Source organism: Dysidea avara, chromosome 4 (genome assembly GCF_963678975.1).
Source record: "Dysidea avara chromosome 4, odDysAvar1.4, whole genome shotgun sequence".
Lineage (NCBI taxonomy): Eukaryota > Metazoa > Porifera > Demospongiae > Dictyoceratida > Dysideidae > Dysidea > Dysidea avara.
In genome coordinates this window covers 46935066-46953279 of record NC_089275.1, presented here as the reverse complement: position 1 = coordinate 46953279, position 18214 = coordinate 46935066, and the positions used below count along the sequence as shown (strand labels likewise).

Sequence of the window (18214 nt, the reverse complement as noted above, 5' to 3'; positions counted from 1 at the left end):
AATAATATACAAATCTTACACACCATACAAAAATTGGTTACTGTCTCTATGATGACAAGGTTGCATGACGACCAAACTTGTTGATATGAGCAGAATCAATGGCAGGAAACAACACCTGTAGATTTTGCATGGTAGCATGACACAACACGCACTCACACACACTACACAGACACACACTACACAGACACCACACACACACACACACTACACTACACACACACTACACACTACACTACACTACACTACACACACACACACTACACTACACACACACACACTACACTACACACACACTACACACTACACTACACTACACTACACTACACACATACACACACACACACTACACACACACACACTACACTACACTACACACATACACACACACACACTACACTACACACACACACACACACTACACTACACACACACACTACACTACACACACACACACACACTACACTACACACACACTACACTACACTACATACATACACACACACACAATACACAGACACACACTACACTACACTACACACATACACACACACACACTACACAGACACACACTACACATACACACACACTACACACACACACACTACACAGACACACACACACACACAGACACACACACTTACCCTATTATGCACATAACTATCACAGGGGTAGCACCACACTGACAGATCAGAGAAGGACAACACCATTGAGTGGTTTGTCTCTCTAGTGTGATCCACCATGTGTTTGTTGACATAGCGACCACAGAACACCTGTAAGGGATCATGTGACCTAGTGATTACCTACTGGTGAGGCTTCCCTGTACAATGATGGACACCTTGAGGTTAAAACTATTGGTACCACTCAAATGTAACGTTGCTTTGCAAGAGTGCAAGTGATTAAAAACTTGCTAGTTAAAGGGTGTGGCATTCATTTCATTTGTGAGTATTCATCCCAAAGAAAACAGAATGAATTGCCTACAAGCAAACCAAGTGCCACACTCTTTAAGTAGCAAGTTTTTCATTGCTTGCACTCATAACAAAACGGTGCTGTGTTTGACTGGTACCGTACAAACTGAATAGTATAATTTTAGAATGAAGTAGGGATCTAAGTGATAAAAAGTAGTGAAGCAAGTTAACTAGAAATGTGGCATTGCAACATAATATTATGTAGCTATGCAAAAATCTCTACATTGTCATGTTATCAAAGCAGGGATGGATTTTCTATATAGTTTTGGTGTAGTACCACTGCCAAACAATTGGCCATAACTTTTATTCAAATTGGTCTATGAAATTGGGAACATACTCACCATGAATTGGCAAATTGACTAAGACAATTACCCTAGTATTTACTATTCACTTGTGCCTAATTGTATGAGGGTGTATTAAATAAAATTTTGGTTATGTCCACTGCATCATAAATACAGTAGGGGACTTGCCTGCACTACAATTAGAGTATATTTTAAAGCCTCCTAACTCACTTGTCTAACAAAGTGTTTAGAGATAACATTTAAAGTTCTGGTGTATAGGACAGCCACAAACACACCATAGTTACCGTATAGAGGGAAACTTTAGCAGGGCTAAACTTTGGTGAATAACAAGCTAAATTGCACTAGGTGAAATAAACTTTGACAAATTTAAGCTCAATGTTTAGCTATTAAGATGCTAATCTGTAAGGTGTTGGCGGATTAAACTTTGGCAAAGTTGTAGCAAATCACAAAATTTGCCAACATTCCCCCCCGCCAAAGTTTCCCTTAATACGGTAGTTTTAATTTTTAATTTTTTTAGTTATACCATATCTAGTTATATATTGCTACACTATACATGATGGGGTTTTCGAAAAGTGTTGATACTCTGAGCCAACTCAGACGTCTACTGCTCCACCAGTGGACCAATCACTTCGAGTTTGAAGTGTATTAGCCACAAAACTGAACTAGTGCTGAAAAAAATTGGAGCAGAAGCCATGATTTGTGGGGTCATTTAGTGTTCACACTGGACCACTTTATTGCCTTATCAAACAAACACTGTTGTAATATCACACATGGCTATTGTATTAGGGTGACTGTTTTATTAGAGTAACTGCTGCACAGGAGTGGATCCAAAGTGCCCCCTTTAAGGGAAGAGCTCTTATGGCTGAAGAATTTGAAGTTGATGGACTACCATACAATCGGTACTCAAGTTACTGAAATTATCAGCATTTGTTACAAACTGGTTTGAGTGTGGAAGTAATTACCACAGGACCTCAAGCATACTAAGTACTACTAAAATAATTATCTAGGTATTATTAGCACTTACAACTATTGTAACTACTTTGTTAAGGCTTCAAAATTTTCTGCAAATGGTATATTTATTAGGAGTGAGTTTTACATAATTATCATATCTAGCTAGCTATGTATACTATAAGCTTGTAAGTTGGCCAGGCCTCCTAGTGGAACACCCCTATGGATTGCCTCGGCTGCGTGATCTCTGGTGAGTAGTTAGGATGGTCGTGCCTTGTTATCTACAACAACACCAATCGTTGTGTATGAGTCATTAAGGGGCATGGTAACTGTATGATGTTTTCTGTAAGTTCAGCTAGATGATTGTGCTGCTTTTTGTAGCAAACCAATCTCATCATAAGCTCAGCTGTGACTCCCTTTGCAGCTTTAAATAATTTTTGGCATCTAAATACACTCCTCTAAGGACAGTATTAATACAGAAAATTAATTCCATGATATGGTATCTTTGCATGAAGATGATGATCAGTAGAAGAAGAGTATATAATGGGGAGGGAGAGTGTCAAACTATTCTATATGTTGTGAAAAATGAGCCCGTAAAGTCCTATGGCATCGTTCAAATGACACAGTGATTTGTGTTGATTGGTGACTAATTATAAGCGCAGTGGGCACACTTTGTACATGTGACTACTGAAAGAAGGGTGTACTTGAGAAAAGTATGGCACATTACGTAGAGGAAATCACCATACAAAGAGCAAGCAGCTAACCTGGAAAACAAACATTGAGGTTTTATCATGGTCGAGCGAGGTCGATATTTCATCATGGTAGAGATTCCATTTTGGTCACCATCCCATGCCTCATCTCGACAGTTCTACTAGTTAAAGTGACACGTCTAGATGGAATTTCAGCCATTGCAATTCCATGCGGACCACCTGTTAAAACATTTAAGGTATCAAATCTGAGCAATCAACAGTGGTCAGGTTTTCGAGAAGAAACAAAGGTATGTGGGTTATTTTACGAGCTCATTTTTCACAGCCAATAGTGCAGTTCGATACTCTCCCTCCCCATTATATACTCTTGGTAGAAGTGAAGATGAAAGGCAAGACAATGGTAAGGCACATGTACAGTCATATAATCCTGAAAAGCACATGCCACATGGCCACAGGTAAGTAGTGAAATGGTACACTATACAATATAGCCCCTAGTCTTGTAACTGTGGCCAGGCTGGCAGGCAGACCAAAACAATTACATTTTGGCAACATTTTAGTATGGCTCTTCTGAAAGAGGTTTCTTGTATTAGACTTTAGATACACGAAGGCTCTTTAGTAAAGTCATGGAGAATGTTTCTTTAGTGGAAGTATCCTGGCAGGCACCTTTTTGGTACTAACTTCTACTGAAGAGAATGCCAGAAAATTCACCAAACAATGAACAGAATACTCACACAAAAGCCAAACAGGAATTCATACAATCCATCACAGAAACCATACATCTGTCACAATGCTTGAAGTCACATGAACGTCGTACTCATAAGCAATTCTAAGCAGGACATGGCCCTCCCTTCTAAAAAATAAGTTTAGAAAAATCTTTGAGAAAAGTTACAGTATAGATTGGCATTGTCATTGTTAGCATTATTCATGTTTTTAGCATAAACTTTAGCTTTTTAAAGCCTTCAAATTGCAAAAAAAATCCTGCCCCCCAGACCCCTTATATTACAGCCATACAACAATAGTCATGTTGTGTCTTACCTGGCACCCCCCTCCCCCCCCCATAGGTCAGGTCTAGAATCACTACTGCTCTTACCTGATAACACACTAGACATATCCAGTTCTCACTGGAATCTCCACAAGTGGCACAAGGTTGTTTGGCATCCAGTGATCCTCCTGGGGGGAGTGGCTGCACTTCCTCCAAATGAGGACAAGTTGATAATGGTTGAACTGCAAACACTCTTGTCTGTGTGTGCATGTGTATGTCATCACTGGATCACATGATCTACACTGTGCTCACATGTCCACTGAGTTCTAGTTGTTCTGGTAGTTCAGAAACATCATCCTTCCTGGTGGATGGCTGCTTTGCACTAGCTTGTGGGAGGGGCTGGTCTGAACCAGCTTGTGGTTCTGCATCATCTTGTGGCTTGGATTGCTCTGCAGTAGCTTGTGGGAGGGGCTGTTCTGTACTAGCTTGTGGCTGCTCTGCAATAGCTTGTGGTTTGGACTGTTCTGCATTAGCTTGAGGGAGGGGCTCAGGCTGCTTGACACTGATTGGCTACAATTATACAACCGCACTATAACCATAGTACTGTCCATCCTGTACCATGATACAATAAGACTCCAGTGGATTTTGCAGGCAAACTTGGACAACCCTGACCTGGCAAGTACTACGACAGTGGGTTTTTGCTAGTTAAAAATTTATATCAATATACTCCAATAGAACAGTCAACAATAAAATCCAACCACACATAAACCAACTCACCCCACCTCCAGCAATGGGTGTGGCATCACCGTCCACTGTAGTATAATGTTGATGAAATGTCACAAGATCACATGATCACTTACGATGATGCCTGAGGCACTTCCAGTAGGGGGCAAGAGCCCCTGCAGTAGATGATATACACTGTAGGGCCCTGTGTAGGGGAGATGGTTACTGTAAGTCTGTATAGATATATACCAATAGTTGAGAACACACTAGAAACAATATCTTCAAATACTAGACATAGAGCATCAAAAATGTCTGAGAACATTTTTAGGATTTAACGAATGTAATTCAGTGACACTACTTTATATTGTGGAATTACAGTAGCAAAACCAACACACATTAAGTTTTTAGCTAAATACACGTGAGAGTTAAAATACAGAGAAGCTTGTATTGTAGGGATGATTAAATCATTGCTTGAGTATTAAACAATACAGTAGTACTGGTTTCTCTCCTAAAGTGACAGGCACCACCCAAAACACTGCCAGTAAAAACCACCATAGAAATATGATACATGGTGAACATTACTTTTATGAAATAACCTTAGTGCATCTGCAGTAACTTCAAATTCCGTTAAAACAAGAAAACACACACAAATGACTGGATATTGCATTGAAAAAATGTCAAAAATCCACACAGCATTGACCACAATTGCAAGGCTGGAGGCCAAACAAAGCAGTGCACAGCCACCATTCCATGCCACAATAACAAACTCACTGGTGGCATATGCCTTTTCTGGTTCTAACAAGTATCTGCCTCCTGCACTTTGCCTTTCCTTTGATTTTCAATCACAAGCTTGTCACAAGAAAAGCATACCAAGGAGTTAATTGACAGTTTCCGCAGAGGAGCATATTCAGATACCACAAAACTATTTGAAGTGCTTAAGCCACTGTAGGTGGAGTAGATACGTGTAGCTGCACTTTATAACACTGAGTATAAAACAATCACTGATCCAACCACACCCCTCGATCAGAGCACATGCCTCATACTTAGCACTCCATGACCACACCCCGTAATGATCTAGTTGCAATCAGCTGCAGTTTTGCAATAGAAAATGGTAAACCACGCCCCATTAAAGACAAGCAAGTACCCTAATAAAGCAGTCACAACATGTACTGGTATAACATATGTAACTGTAGCAAAAAACTTAACAAACTAGTACAATTAAAAATGAGGTACAGTAGGATTCCAGCAATAAAGATAGTGAACAAGAGATAAGAGTGATGATAGTTATTACAACATAGCTATGTGGGAAAATCCCTACTTTGGCACTGAACAGATAGTTGTAACATGGGATTTTCCCACATACGGTACCACTCAAATGTAACATTATCTTGCACGAATGTGAGCAATTAAAAAACAAGTTATTTAAAAGGCGTGGCATCCACTTTGCTCGGGTGTATTCATCTCAAATGCTCTTTTTTTTAATCGCTCGCACTATTGTGAGACAATGTTACAGTACATTTGAGCGGTACCATAGCCATGTTGTAATAGGTTCCATCATCTCTTGCTTCACTACTGGAACCCTACTTCATTTTTAAATTTAAATTGTAAAATTATAAAACTACACATCGACTCTAATACATACTGTAACTAAAAGCTAAACTTGAAAGTACACTAATAGTGTTACAAAAATTTCTGACCCTCTAGAAGTGACTATGGTAGGCTGAAACTCCAAAATACTAATTTTTGTGTAGTTTGGCAAAAAAACTTCTCTAAGAATTCTGTATATCAGAAGATTCTGTGGTAGAAAGCTTTGCTGTTTTCTAATGTAACACATTTATCTTATGCAAAGCTTTTCAACAAATTACAATTCTACAAAATGTCCATTCAGTGACACATGTACCACAAGGTAAACTAGAGCACCATATCCTTACTTGTCATTAGGTATCAGTCCACCCTTCAGTCGTGGAGGGGTGTGACCAAGTAGTACACTACAGATAGCAATCATCGACTGACTAATTGACGTCAGGTTGTACCCACTCTATGACACACCGATATGATGATGTCATATTACACAATACTATGTCACCTCCAGTGCCACCACCATCCTCCCCTCTGCCAGTCCACACAACTGATGGGTCATGTGAGCATACCCCTCTGGAGTGATGTTATATCTGCCCTGAGGGTGAAATTTCTATTACTGCACATCATGTTGTTATGGTAGCACTTACTAGGGGATCTCCTCTAGCAGCATCCAGTCCACATGCAGAACTCTTGATGTTAATACTACTGTACACGTTCCATTACTTTGTTGAAGGTTGGAGGTACTCCAGTCAGAGATGGAAGAGAAGGACACATCTATAGCATTACTGGAGATCAGTGATGGCTTCCACTGTCACTGAGATGAGATAGTTGAGTTACAACAACAGAAGAATGTGCTCATGAAAATGATCAAACAACATGTGAGTGTAACCATGTGTCCTCCTGTGTGTAGTGTGTCATTGTCACTATACAGGTAGGGGGTGGTGAGGACATGCAACTTGTAGTGGACAAAGCTGCCACACAGCTGAGGTGTTTGCTACAGCAACTGGTCAGTCTAGTTAAACAGGATCAACCTGTGCAGTTTGAGAAACTTGCAGCTAAACTAAACAAAGTAAGCTATAGCTATCAACTGCTTATACATGCATTCTGACTTGTTATGAAACAGCATGAGTCTATTCGCAAAGAACAAATTTAAAAATGCTTTTTGAAAGGATAGTAGTCTACCACACAGTATACTGTACATTGTCGTTCCTTTGAGATTACTAACTTGTCATGGTATCACCATCATTACTACAGGATGGAGCACATGATCACACTGGTCTTCTCACTCATGCTAATGTAATCCTCAATGAGACTCTGCAGTACTTCAAGCCCCACCCACCACAGCTTACCTGATCTCCACAAAGCGTTTATCTTGGATTAGTCAGTAACACATGTATACATGACCCTATAAGCAAACTACAATACCTTTTATCAGTCTATCATCATACAAGCTTTGTGTATTATTTTAGTTTTACATTTTGTACAATTTATTTGTCGTGAAAAGTCAAAACTCATTAACATACATACCAATGTAACAGTGATGCATCATTGTCATAACTTACCATTATGAACAAGTGTACCTACATTAAGCACTGTACAAGCTTTAAGTATAAGTTGATGAAACTGATCTAATGTTAAGTTTTTGTAGTATTTAGCTGTTTAACAATAATTGACTTGAAGTGGGATGGTAAATTCTGTATATTTTACATGATGCAGATTGGATAGTCTGATAATACAGGCAAACAATAAAGTTGTGAAGAGAAAATTAGCTAATAAAGATCAATATACTCTAATAGAACAGTCATCACATTACCCTAATAAAACCTTAATTTTACATAATACCCTAATAGAGCAATCAAAATACAATTTTTCAATATAATTTTGGACATATAGGCAACATAATAGGAAAAAATTTGGAGCGTTGTTCAAAAGTATAACAGTCTCAGGCCTAACACTGGCCGGATATAGGAATTGTTATGTGGGCACTCAAATCTGTATAACAAATTAAGGGGTACGTTAATCACATGATATCATGTGATCTGTTCTATATATACCTGGCACCATTGATAGATGTAGAGGAGATAATTTATAAAGTATAATTTAAGGTATTGTATACAAACACAGCTTAGTATAATACGTAGTTACATGCATGGTAATATGTGTGTTGGTTTTGTCACAGTTTAGTAATCATTGATGTCCAACTGACCATGATGGTAGCATCATAAAATACTAATTCTTGTATATTACATTTCCTCCTTGTACTGTTGATGTGTTCAACTTCTCTCTTCACATTATCATTATCCTTTAGTGTAGGAGGAAGGTACAATGTAGTGATAGAGTTGTTGTGGTGTAGGCTCCTCATTATTATCATGGCTGACTGTTCATCTATTGTATCATTACCCCACAGTGACAGGTGCTTTAGTGTCTTGTTATTAGTAATGGCTTGAGCAATTGCTGTGGCTCCATATTGACCAATAGCATTGTTACTCATGTCTAGTACCTCCAGTGAGATGTTGTGTAATAAACTGTTTGCAATTGCTGTAGCTCCTGTGGCTGTGATTTCACAATTATTAATGATCAGTTGCTTTAGTGTCTTGTTATTAGTAATGGCTTGAGCAATTGCTGTAGCTCCATCTTTACCTATAGCATTGTTACTCATGGCTAGTACCTCCAGTGAGGTGTTGTGTAGTAAACTGTTTATAATTGCTGTAGCTCCTGTGAATGTGATGTTATTGTGACTGATGTTCAATACTCTCAGTGTGTTGGTTTTTGTTATTCCTTTTGATATTATAACTGCTCCATCATCACCAAGTTTGTTGACACTAATGTCCAACTCCTCCAAACAGGTCATCATATCAGATATTGCTGATGCTTCTTGTGACGTGAGGTAATTATGCCACATGTGTAACATTTTGACTGTGTTAGTGTTTATTACTGCAGTGGAGATGTCCCTCACACTAGTAATATTGTTGTTATCTAAAATCAGAGTATGTGGCTGAAGGTGAGTGATGATGTCACCAATGAGAAGTGATGATGCTACAGTAAAGTTATTCCAACTAAGATTAGTTGTTGTTATTTCTTGTTTGTTTGTTTTATCTCCACAAATGTAGTGGTGTAGTAGGTTGATGCCATGATCTCCAATGTAACACCTGTACAGGTTTAGTTCCTTCCATGTCCTGTGTGATCTTGATAGGAAGAATCCCAAAGACACCACATGGTGTGGGAGGAGCCTGTGGCGAGTGAGGTCAATCTCACCACTATCAAATGATTTGGACAAGATGTCACATAACTTGTCATCCTGAGCCTCTTGGAAACATTGGAACAAGTAGAGAACCTTCACTGGGTCCTCCAAGATTTCATGTGAGATAGTTAGAGTGTTGGATATTTCCTGCTCAGAAGTTGATCTTTGTTGCGATGGAACAGTCATCTTTCCTGAGGTCACTTGTGTAGTAGTAACATGTTCACTGTTGCTAGGATCATGATGACTGGATACAGGATGATACCCCTGTTGTAGTAATGTTGCTTTCATCTTGTTTTGTAGAGGAGGTAACTTAAGTGATGTGTTGTGCTTTGGATGGGATACATGTATTTGCCTACTTGGAACATCATGTGTTACTTTTTGTGATAATGATGGGAGAATTGAAGGTTTAGGAATTTTGCGATAATGTGATGATCTATCAGATATCATGTACTTTCTTGATAGTGAAAGATGTGATTTTGTTGATGTTTGATGTTTTGGTGATGGCCATGATACTCGTGGTAATCCAACAACCTCCTCTGGTGACTTGGATGTTGACAGGTAACACCTCAAAGATCTACACTGTCCACTGGTTATACCACAATACATGATCCACATGTTGGAAAGACGGAGACCCTCATTGTTTTCAGTAGACACCTTCAGGAGTGTGTTCTTCCCATCCGCTTCTTTCCTTTTAACAGGAAATGACTCCTTCAGGAGTGTATACACCTCATCCTCTGGTAAGGTTGCTACATATTTGGCAGCAAAATATTCTTGTATTCCCAAGTGTAGGAAGTTGAAGGATTTGGTTGGAGTACCAATTTCATCTGAGCAATATTCAACAGATTGTAATAGTCCATAGCAAGTGGGATCATCCCTGCACATGTCAGGTAGGTCATCCATTGTGAATACTATTTTGTCCTCAACAAGACCATCAAATGCAACTTTCTGTAGTTGTTGCAGTACTTGTTGGACTGGCTGTGGTAAGTGTTCCATTTTGTTGATGTATTCATCCTCATCAATCTTCTCTGTCCTCTTCAGGTAGTGACAAATTGTGTGTAAGACAAAACTGTGATACATTTTAGAAGCAGTTGGTGGCAGGTCCTCTGGTTGACACATACAAAGGAATACAATGATGGACATTATTAAAGGAATGTAACAAATGGCATCAATATTTGGATATTGTTGGAAATGTTTTTGTAATTTGTGCAGTTTTGAAGGAGTGCCTTGTAAAGCTTCACTAGCATATTCCATTCTGCTGGTTTGGTCAAATCCAAGGATTTCAATTCTTCTGTCAACAACATCATGAAGGCAAACAGAAGCAGTGGGCCGTGATGTTACCACTATCCTAGCTTCTGGTAAAATATTTTTTCCAATTAACTTTATAAAAAATGATTTTTTACGGAGCTTATTACTCAGTTCATCAAAGCCATCAAAGATCAAGGTGACATCTACTCCATGATTGTCTTCTAAATAACTGTGTAATTGTGTTACCTTACTGGGTGTCTGTGTGAAGTGTTCTATCAGTTGTTGTACATTGGTAATTCTCTGTACATTAGGATCTCTTAACAACAGGAGGAGTACCAGTTTGTCAGAGGTGAGTAGCTTACCCTCAGCCCATTGTACACAAATCTCTTTAACAAGAGTTGTCTTTCCTATTCCAGGATGACCCTCAATGAGGACACTGTTAGGGACACTACCAGATTGAGAGCTGAATATTTGTGCGATGTCTGTTAACTTTTCGGAGTTGATATTTTTAGGTATATCAGAAATATCTCCTTTTGCACGTAAGAAGATTGTTTGTGTGGTGTCTGCTCTTGTCTGTAAATCTCTCTGATGCATCAGTGCTAATGTAACAAAAGATTTGATTTTAATAGGTGGCCAAGTGTCATTTTCTTCTTTACGTTTCTTAAGTCTTGTTTTGCAGTAACCTCCTTTCAAGAACTTAGCCAGCCAGTCAACCACTGTATATGGAAGCAATAATATTGCAATGTGCAGTTACTCTAATACAATGTACAAATATATGACAAGACTCCTAACAGAACAGTTTAAACATTTAATAATGGTAAAAATCTCTGCCTTCTAAGCTGTCACTTATATATGTTCCTACATTATATATGTATGTACAGTGGAACCTTATCTGAACTATTTGGGGGTAAGGGTGTTCATATAATTGAATAGTATGTAAAATCGAGCATCCATACATTTATATACAGAGCTTTGCTCAACTACTCTAATAAAGCATACACTTGACAAAATATCCTAATTGAGCAGTCAATTGGGGGTGTTTGGATAATCGAGGTTCCGCTGTATTTTATTGTACATGCTGAAAAAACAATTTGCAATGACTGTCATAAGGTCACTGCGTTTACACTATTAGCTGATCACATTATAATGAATTTGGCCCAACTGATGGTATACATACAGTACCGCCCAGAGGTAACGTTACAATCCCTTGCGAGTACTCAAATCCAGGCCACAACTCAACACAACACACAACTGGAATACATCACGTGTGAAAGCGCACGGTTACTGGAGCAGCCACCCGAGGGAGCTTGTGTGTTGTGGCTTACATGTGGTGAGTTAGTTAGCACACACATGCCAAAGAAATCGCGGGTTAAAAATTGGCTACATGAGTATCAACTGCTTGTGAGTGTAACGTTACCTCTGGGTGGTACTGTATGTACTATACCTATTAACAATACTGTTTATAGGTTCTACATAACAGATTTTGTAAATCTATATATGTAACAGTGAAACAAACCTGATGGACTCTTTGGTGGTCTGGTGATTGTTTTAGATTTGGATTGTTGCTTCTCTCTGATTTGATCATCACTTCCTGTCCCTTTCTTGATGACAATACCTAATGGATGATACAAGAGTCATTCACATATTTCCCATCACTCCCAATAACTTCTGCCACCCTATACCGTGTTTCCTATCACCCACCTGCATCTTTTATCACATGCATGTGTACTTGTATACACAGATTTTCTGTATGGTGGAATCATCTGACAGGCTATAATATAGAACTAACCCTATAGTATATTTGTGACCAGATTTTACAAAACCAATCCAAATCGCACATCAGGCAAAATCAAACTAACACCACCAGTGGATAGCTACACTATTGTACTAGTAGTTTTGACACTCAGCACCACTCAAACTACTCTAGGCTGGTTTTAACAGACGTCTTTTCTGGGGGCTGTGTAGAGCTCGAATGGCGGTTTTAGGCCTTGTGAAGGACCTGGCTTGGCAAGAATCAGTGGTTTACTGGTGGACAGCCTGACAATGTTGGCCAGACGTTTTTTGTGTAGATTTTGCAACATATCAACCACTAAGGAGTCAGCACAGCCCTGTAATCTTGTCTCTGGACTCCAATCATGGTCTGTCTCCATTTTGAGGTCTAACCTTTTCCCACCCCGCCACCCTCCACCCCTTCCCCACCCCGCCACCCTCCACCCCTTTGTGAGCACTTGTGATACTACTTTGCTCGTCCAACAGCTCAGATTTTCTATCTTATTTGGCGGGAAACTCTACAAGCAGCTACAAGTACTGGAAGTGGTCTGAAAGGTAACAGATTGATGCATCTTTAGTGTAAGTTTCATACGTGTGCTTGCTATCCCTGGAGAGTTATGCTGGCTTGAATTCTTTAAAACCATTTATCTCGAAACTTCTAATGTGCGATTTGGATCGTTTTTCCAAAATCCAGTCACATTTAATGTTGGTTTTGCAGTGTTATAATATTTGCTAGCTATTTTGCAGGAGACAGGAAACAAAGAATCATTCTGATCTCAAGGATCGTTCTGATTCTGAACTCTACTGTTGATAGGTGATGATAAGGTCAAGCCTTTGTTCTGAGAGAAGCCTTAAATTTTACTTTAAATTACGGTTCATAGAAAATAGTAGTGGAACAAGGGAGGTCACCTACAGCTGCAGACATATACTAGAGGACATTAATCCTTATATACTGTACTTCAGTCTTTTATACTATAAATGTCTACTAGTATATCTGCTGCTGTAGACAACCTCCCTAATTTTTTTCTATGATCCCTAATCAAACTTAAAATTCCTTATACTTGTTTGTTTATACCACACATACCACAACAAAAGAGGGAATGGTGCCACAATTAATGTTTTTGTCTAAACCAATCATCAATTACTGACTTGAAAGTGAAGTGTCCATTAAGCTTCACTTTCAAGTACGTATGTTCAGCCCATTACACAACCTTACAAATGAAGAACAGTAGGAGAAGCACCTCTGCAATCAATCCAGTCACCACAGAAATATGGATGATTCACACCCCCAACTATCAATTACTGATTGAAAGTAGTAAAGTGGCCATTATGCTTCGCTTTCAGCTGCTATGTTCAGCCCACTACACAGTGTTACAAATGAAGAACAGTAAGAGAAAGTGCCTCTGCAATCAATCCAGTCACCACAGAAAATACGGATGATTCCTGTTTAAAATGTAGGAAACCCATTGCATTATCCCAAATTGACACCTTGGGTTGTCTGCAAGGGACACAAAGGAGGACAAAGGTAAGTCCATGATGTGTGCATTGTACATACTGTACTGCAGTATTCCAAAAGGCACCTGTTGGGCTGAAACAACATTGAGCACTGAAAAAATGAACCACATAGCCTTAGACGTTGTCAAGTTACACTTGTTTGAAGGAAGGAAGGAAGGAAGGAAGGAAGGAAGGCAGGCAGGCAGGCAGGCAGGCAGGCAGGCAGGCAGGCAGGCAGGCAGGCAGGCAGGCAGGCAGGCAGGCAGGCAGGCAGGCAGGCAGGCAGGCAGGCAGGCAGGCAGGCAGGCAGGCAGGCAGGCAGGCAGGCAGGCAGGCAGGCAGGCAGGCAGGCAGGCAGGCAGGCAGGCAGGCAGGCAGGCAGGCAGGCAGGCAGGCAGGCAGGCAGGCAGGCAGGCAGGCAGGCAGGCAGGCAGGCAGGCAGGCAGGCAGGCAGGCAGGCAGGCAGGCAGGCAGGCAGGCAGGCAGGCAGGCAGGCAGGCAGGCAGGCAGGCAGGCAGGCAGGCAGGCATTCCATTGAATGAAAATTTCATAGCAATCTATTGGAAGCATTCGGGGTCGTACTGAAGACACTTTTGAGTTCGGTTATACTTAGCCAAAACTGCCAAGGTACCAGGAAGGTATTGTGAAGCTGGTATTTGGGTGATAATTTTGGCCAGAAAAATCCTAACCCTTAATATGCATATTGTATGATACTCCAGTTAGACACTCTCCTCTATAAAAATATTGATGTACTTTGGCTTGTATATTGTCACATATATTATATCCTCTACTTTGTTCCTTAGGACAACATATTTTGCTGATCCCTATCATTCACCCTCACACCACTTTTGTCCTATTGTAATCATTGTTGCAATTAATTGTCTAGAAATACCTGTGTTAAAGATCAAGTAGAACAGACAGCCACTCTATAAATAGTATGATACTCAGTTGTTCTAATAATGAAAGCTTTTTTTTGTAACTCAAACTCTTCTAAAATATGTTGTTTTGTAACTCATACCTCTAAGGTGCTTTATTGGGTGGACATTGTATTGTCATTTTGAAGGCTTACAAAAATAATGAAACTTAGCTGCCCACCCTCACTAGCTGATTACTTTATAGGTGACAGGAAGCAGGCAATCTTATTAAAAATAAATTCTAATTCTATTAACATGGAAGACCATAACTTACACTGATAAAGAAACATACTAATGTGAAAATTTCTCCATCTACTATGCTACATTGGTGCTCACCACTAACCAATTTCAAGTTAATTCCCTTTTCCAACCTGAAGTTATGGAAAAGTTAGTAGGTAAAACATACGTGTGTGGAAGACCCTTTTTCGCAAATCCGATCACTTATGTTGGCCATTGATCATGCAATATTTGCTGATATATCTGTTAAATTACACTAGCTCAGTACTGCAACAGTAACATGTAATATATTTATCAATGTATTGCCCCACTACCCCCTCGGGAATATATGGGGCTATCGTGGGGATTTGACACAGCCAAATGTCAAATGCCCCATAATAGGGTAAACCTATAATGTCAAATCCCCACTGTTGGCCCTAGTTGTAATATGGGGATTTGACGTTAGCATTGAAAGTTACAACAACAAAAATGCTTGGACGCTTAATGAACGATTGTCAAATGCCCCATAGTGGGGCAGCAGTTTCATGTCAATTCCCCCTGTAAAGCCCCACTTATGCCCGAGGGGGGGTGGTGGGGTAATGCATTGATTGGTGCATAACTATATGTATAACTATATGTATACAATGTTTGGACTGTAAGTTGCCACACATCTCACATCAATGCTACAACTAAACATTTATTTACAACAAATCAATTTTTTGTTTGATTTATCTCACCTTGTCCTAACAGTTGTTTAATGTTATTGGCCACACTGTCCAGTTCAATAAGTGTAAGAGCTTCTATCACTTTATCCCAACTAGCTAGCTTATCAGTTTTCAGCCATTTACTAAACATTTTCCTACCACCAAGTTTGTTATCGTTTCTCGTATCTGCTTCAATTGTGTCTAATACCATAACGTGCTTAGTATCCAGTAACTGTAATCCCAGATAATACCACTGATCAGCGATTAAAGGTAGCACGTGATTTACTAGATCTCTCAATTCAGGACGATCACAACCTACAGTAGCGATTTCCAACCTACCAATTTTTCACACATATTTTTGCTACTTAAATTATACACCTTTAGTAAATGTTTCACAAGCTGCCGTTCCAGTAAATGGTAGCCAATGCTTCGTACTTTGTAATGCACTTTACTGGATTAAAATCCATGCGGTATTTATTGAAATACAGCAAATCAAAGTTTGAGAAATAAAAATCCCCATAGGGAGCCCATACAAATAATTGCGTACGTAATTCTAATTGGAAGAATGTGGCACCTGTGATAGCCGAAGTTTCCGAGTGTTTCCGCGTGAATCTGCTGCTGATGAGGACGAAGAAAGTGGTTCTGGGCAAACCGTATACGCTGATTTCGATTTTGCCATGTGTTTTTTGATTGGAGGACGATTGATGTTGGATTACGATGGAAATATGGCCCTTTTAAAGGTAAATCGCCATCTAGCACTACTCAGAATTCAGCATTACAATCACCCTGGGCTTCAAGGCATCCCCCTGCATCTATGCAAGTATAGTTTGAAGGTGAGCAGTTTGTTGTCTTGTGCGGAATTGCAAAATAAGGTTCAAGGTTGAGCATAATTTTTTCAAAAGTGGAGACTGGCATGTGATACCAACCTTACATGGCTTCACACGTACCTGTTGTTATATTCTGGTGTATTTACTGCTGTTTTGATCCATTTTATAGCAGCTTCAGTGATTGTAATTTTGATCAGAAACTATTTATATAATTTCTCTTTGTAGTATAGTGATGTCATTGTGTTATATAATAATTATCATCCTTAGTGCTTACAATGTGACAAATAAAGCTGAGCAGTGTCCAAATAAATTTATTTTAAAAATAATGTTGCTCTTACATTGTGTTATCTGATTGTCATGTTTCCGAAGTATGTGTTAATTGTGACTTGTGATGCCAGTACTTGCCATGTTATAAAATATTACTGATTTTTCTAGTTAGTTATCCCTGAAAATGCATTAGGTACCAGTGTATACTTAGTACTACACAGTACACACAGTTTTCTCTGTGAATCACTTGCTTTATTCATGTAATATTCTGAGTGGTCAGTCTACAAAGAAGTGGTCACTTTTGAGAGGTTTTACTTAGGTCATATGCTGTTCTTCATAAAATAGATGTGTGGTGAAAATTTCATGTCGTTATTAGTTTCCTATCTAGATTTATGATACTCTGAATATTGTGTTTGGTGCCATGCAATATACATAGAAAGCACTGAAAATGCTGTACACAAAAATCATCACACTGTCAACTTCTTTTCCTTATATCTTTTGATAGGAACCACTGATTGAGGTGGGATTTACACTAAAATGACCCTGAAAAAATGCACAATATTTGTCATACCAATGAATGTATGGAATGTTAATTATTTAATTTAGTTGGAAATCTCTACCTACAGTATCACAGATAATGTCTATATGACAGTGTCACACTTACTCACCACTTGCATTGATCCTCACTTCAGCCATTCTACTAGAAGTTAGCAGTGTTTTCTAGAGTAATTTCGATAACGCATTAATTATGTTGTGGTGCCACGCCCATCTGTGACTGTACGTGGGTCATAAGGCGAATCATGTGTTTCTACAAATAGTGACAAGGCGCACATACACATAACTGGTTTTTACACACAAGAAACACTGCATTAGTATGCAGACAGTGCCCGCTGCTTTGTAGCCAGAAAGGGTGTGGCTCAAGTTTACTGGTCACCACCACCACCACGTGATCCTTCATAGCCACAGGTCTAAACAGTCTTTAAAACGCAAGGTAATTCTTCATAACCCTTTGTCCATGCACTCACTGTGCGGCTTGCACACAAATAGCGGTGTCACGGTGCACACTTTTGGCCCCAAAGCGAGTGTGTATGGGGTGCCATTTGTCTCAAAAACCCAAAAATTGAGATCTAAACTAAATATCGTCGATATTTACTAAACATCGACGACATTTGCTAAATATCGACGACATTTAGCTAAACATCGACGACATTTAGCTAAACATCGACGACTTTTGCTAAACATCGATGATATTTACTAAACATCGATGACATTTACTAAACATTGATGACATTTGCTAAACATCGACGATATTTAACAATTCATCTGTT

General features: G+C 39.3%; 2 protein-coding genes across 2 annotated transcripts; both read right to left on the bottom strand.

Annotated features, from left to right (window-relative positions):
* On the bottom strand, positions 1 to 6982 carry LOC136253923 (histone deacetylase 6-like). Its single transcript, XM_066046581.1, has 10 exons — positions 6953 to 6982; positions 6856 to 6897; positions 6714 to 6803; positions 6559 to 6665; positions 4765 to 4832; positions 4682 to 4716; positions 4217 to 4474; positions 4013 to 4162; positions 642 to 770; positions 1 to 115 (listed from the first exon to the last, which is right to left on the bottom strand). Exons 1-10 carry the CDS (start codon positions 6980 to 6982, stop codon positions 47 to 49), a joined length of 978 nt encoding a protein of 325 aa, XP_065902653.1. The 3' UTR covers positions 1 to 46.
* A 1399-nt stretch (positions 6983 to 8381) lies between these two features.
* Positions 8382 to 17643, bottom strand: LOC136253922 (protein NLRC3-like). Its single transcript, XM_066046580.1, has 4 exons — positions 17555 to 17643; positions 15826 to 16107; positions 12211 to 12309; positions 8382 to 11410 (listed from the first exon to the last, which is right to left on the bottom strand). Exons 1-4 carry the CDS (start codon positions 17580 to 17582, stop codon positions 8382 to 8384), a joined length of 3438 nt encoding a protein of 1145 aa, XP_065902652.1. The 5' UTR covers positions 17583 to 17643.
* Positions 17644 to 18214: the final 571 nt, after the last annotated feature.

Excerpts from the sequence above, each read along its gene's own strand:
- LOC136253922 (XM_066046580.1), bottom strand. The coding sequence starts at position 17,582 with ATGGCTGAAGTGAGGATCAATGCAAGTG. Across the intron at positions 12,310-15,825 it reads TAAACAACTGTTAGGACAAG|GTATTGTCATCAAGAAAGGG; the intron begins GTGAGATAAATC and ends ATCATCCATTAG. Across the intron at positions 11,411-12,210 it reads ACCACCAAAGAGTCCATCAG|TGGTTGACTGGCTGGCTAAG; the intron begins GTTTGTTTCACT and ends TTCCATATACAG.
- LOC136253923 (XM_066046581.1), bottom strand. The coding sequence starts at position 6,982 with ATGTGTCCTTCTCTTCCATCTCTGACTGGA. Across the intron at positions 4,163-4,216 it reads AACTAGAACTCAGTGGACAT|ACAAGAGTGTTTGCAGTTCA; the intron begins GTGAGCACAGTG and ends ATGCACACACAG. Across the intron at positions 116-641 it reads ATAGTTATGTGCATAATAGG|GTGTTGTTTCCTGCCATTGA; the intron begins GTAAGTGTGTGT and ends CAAAATCTACAG.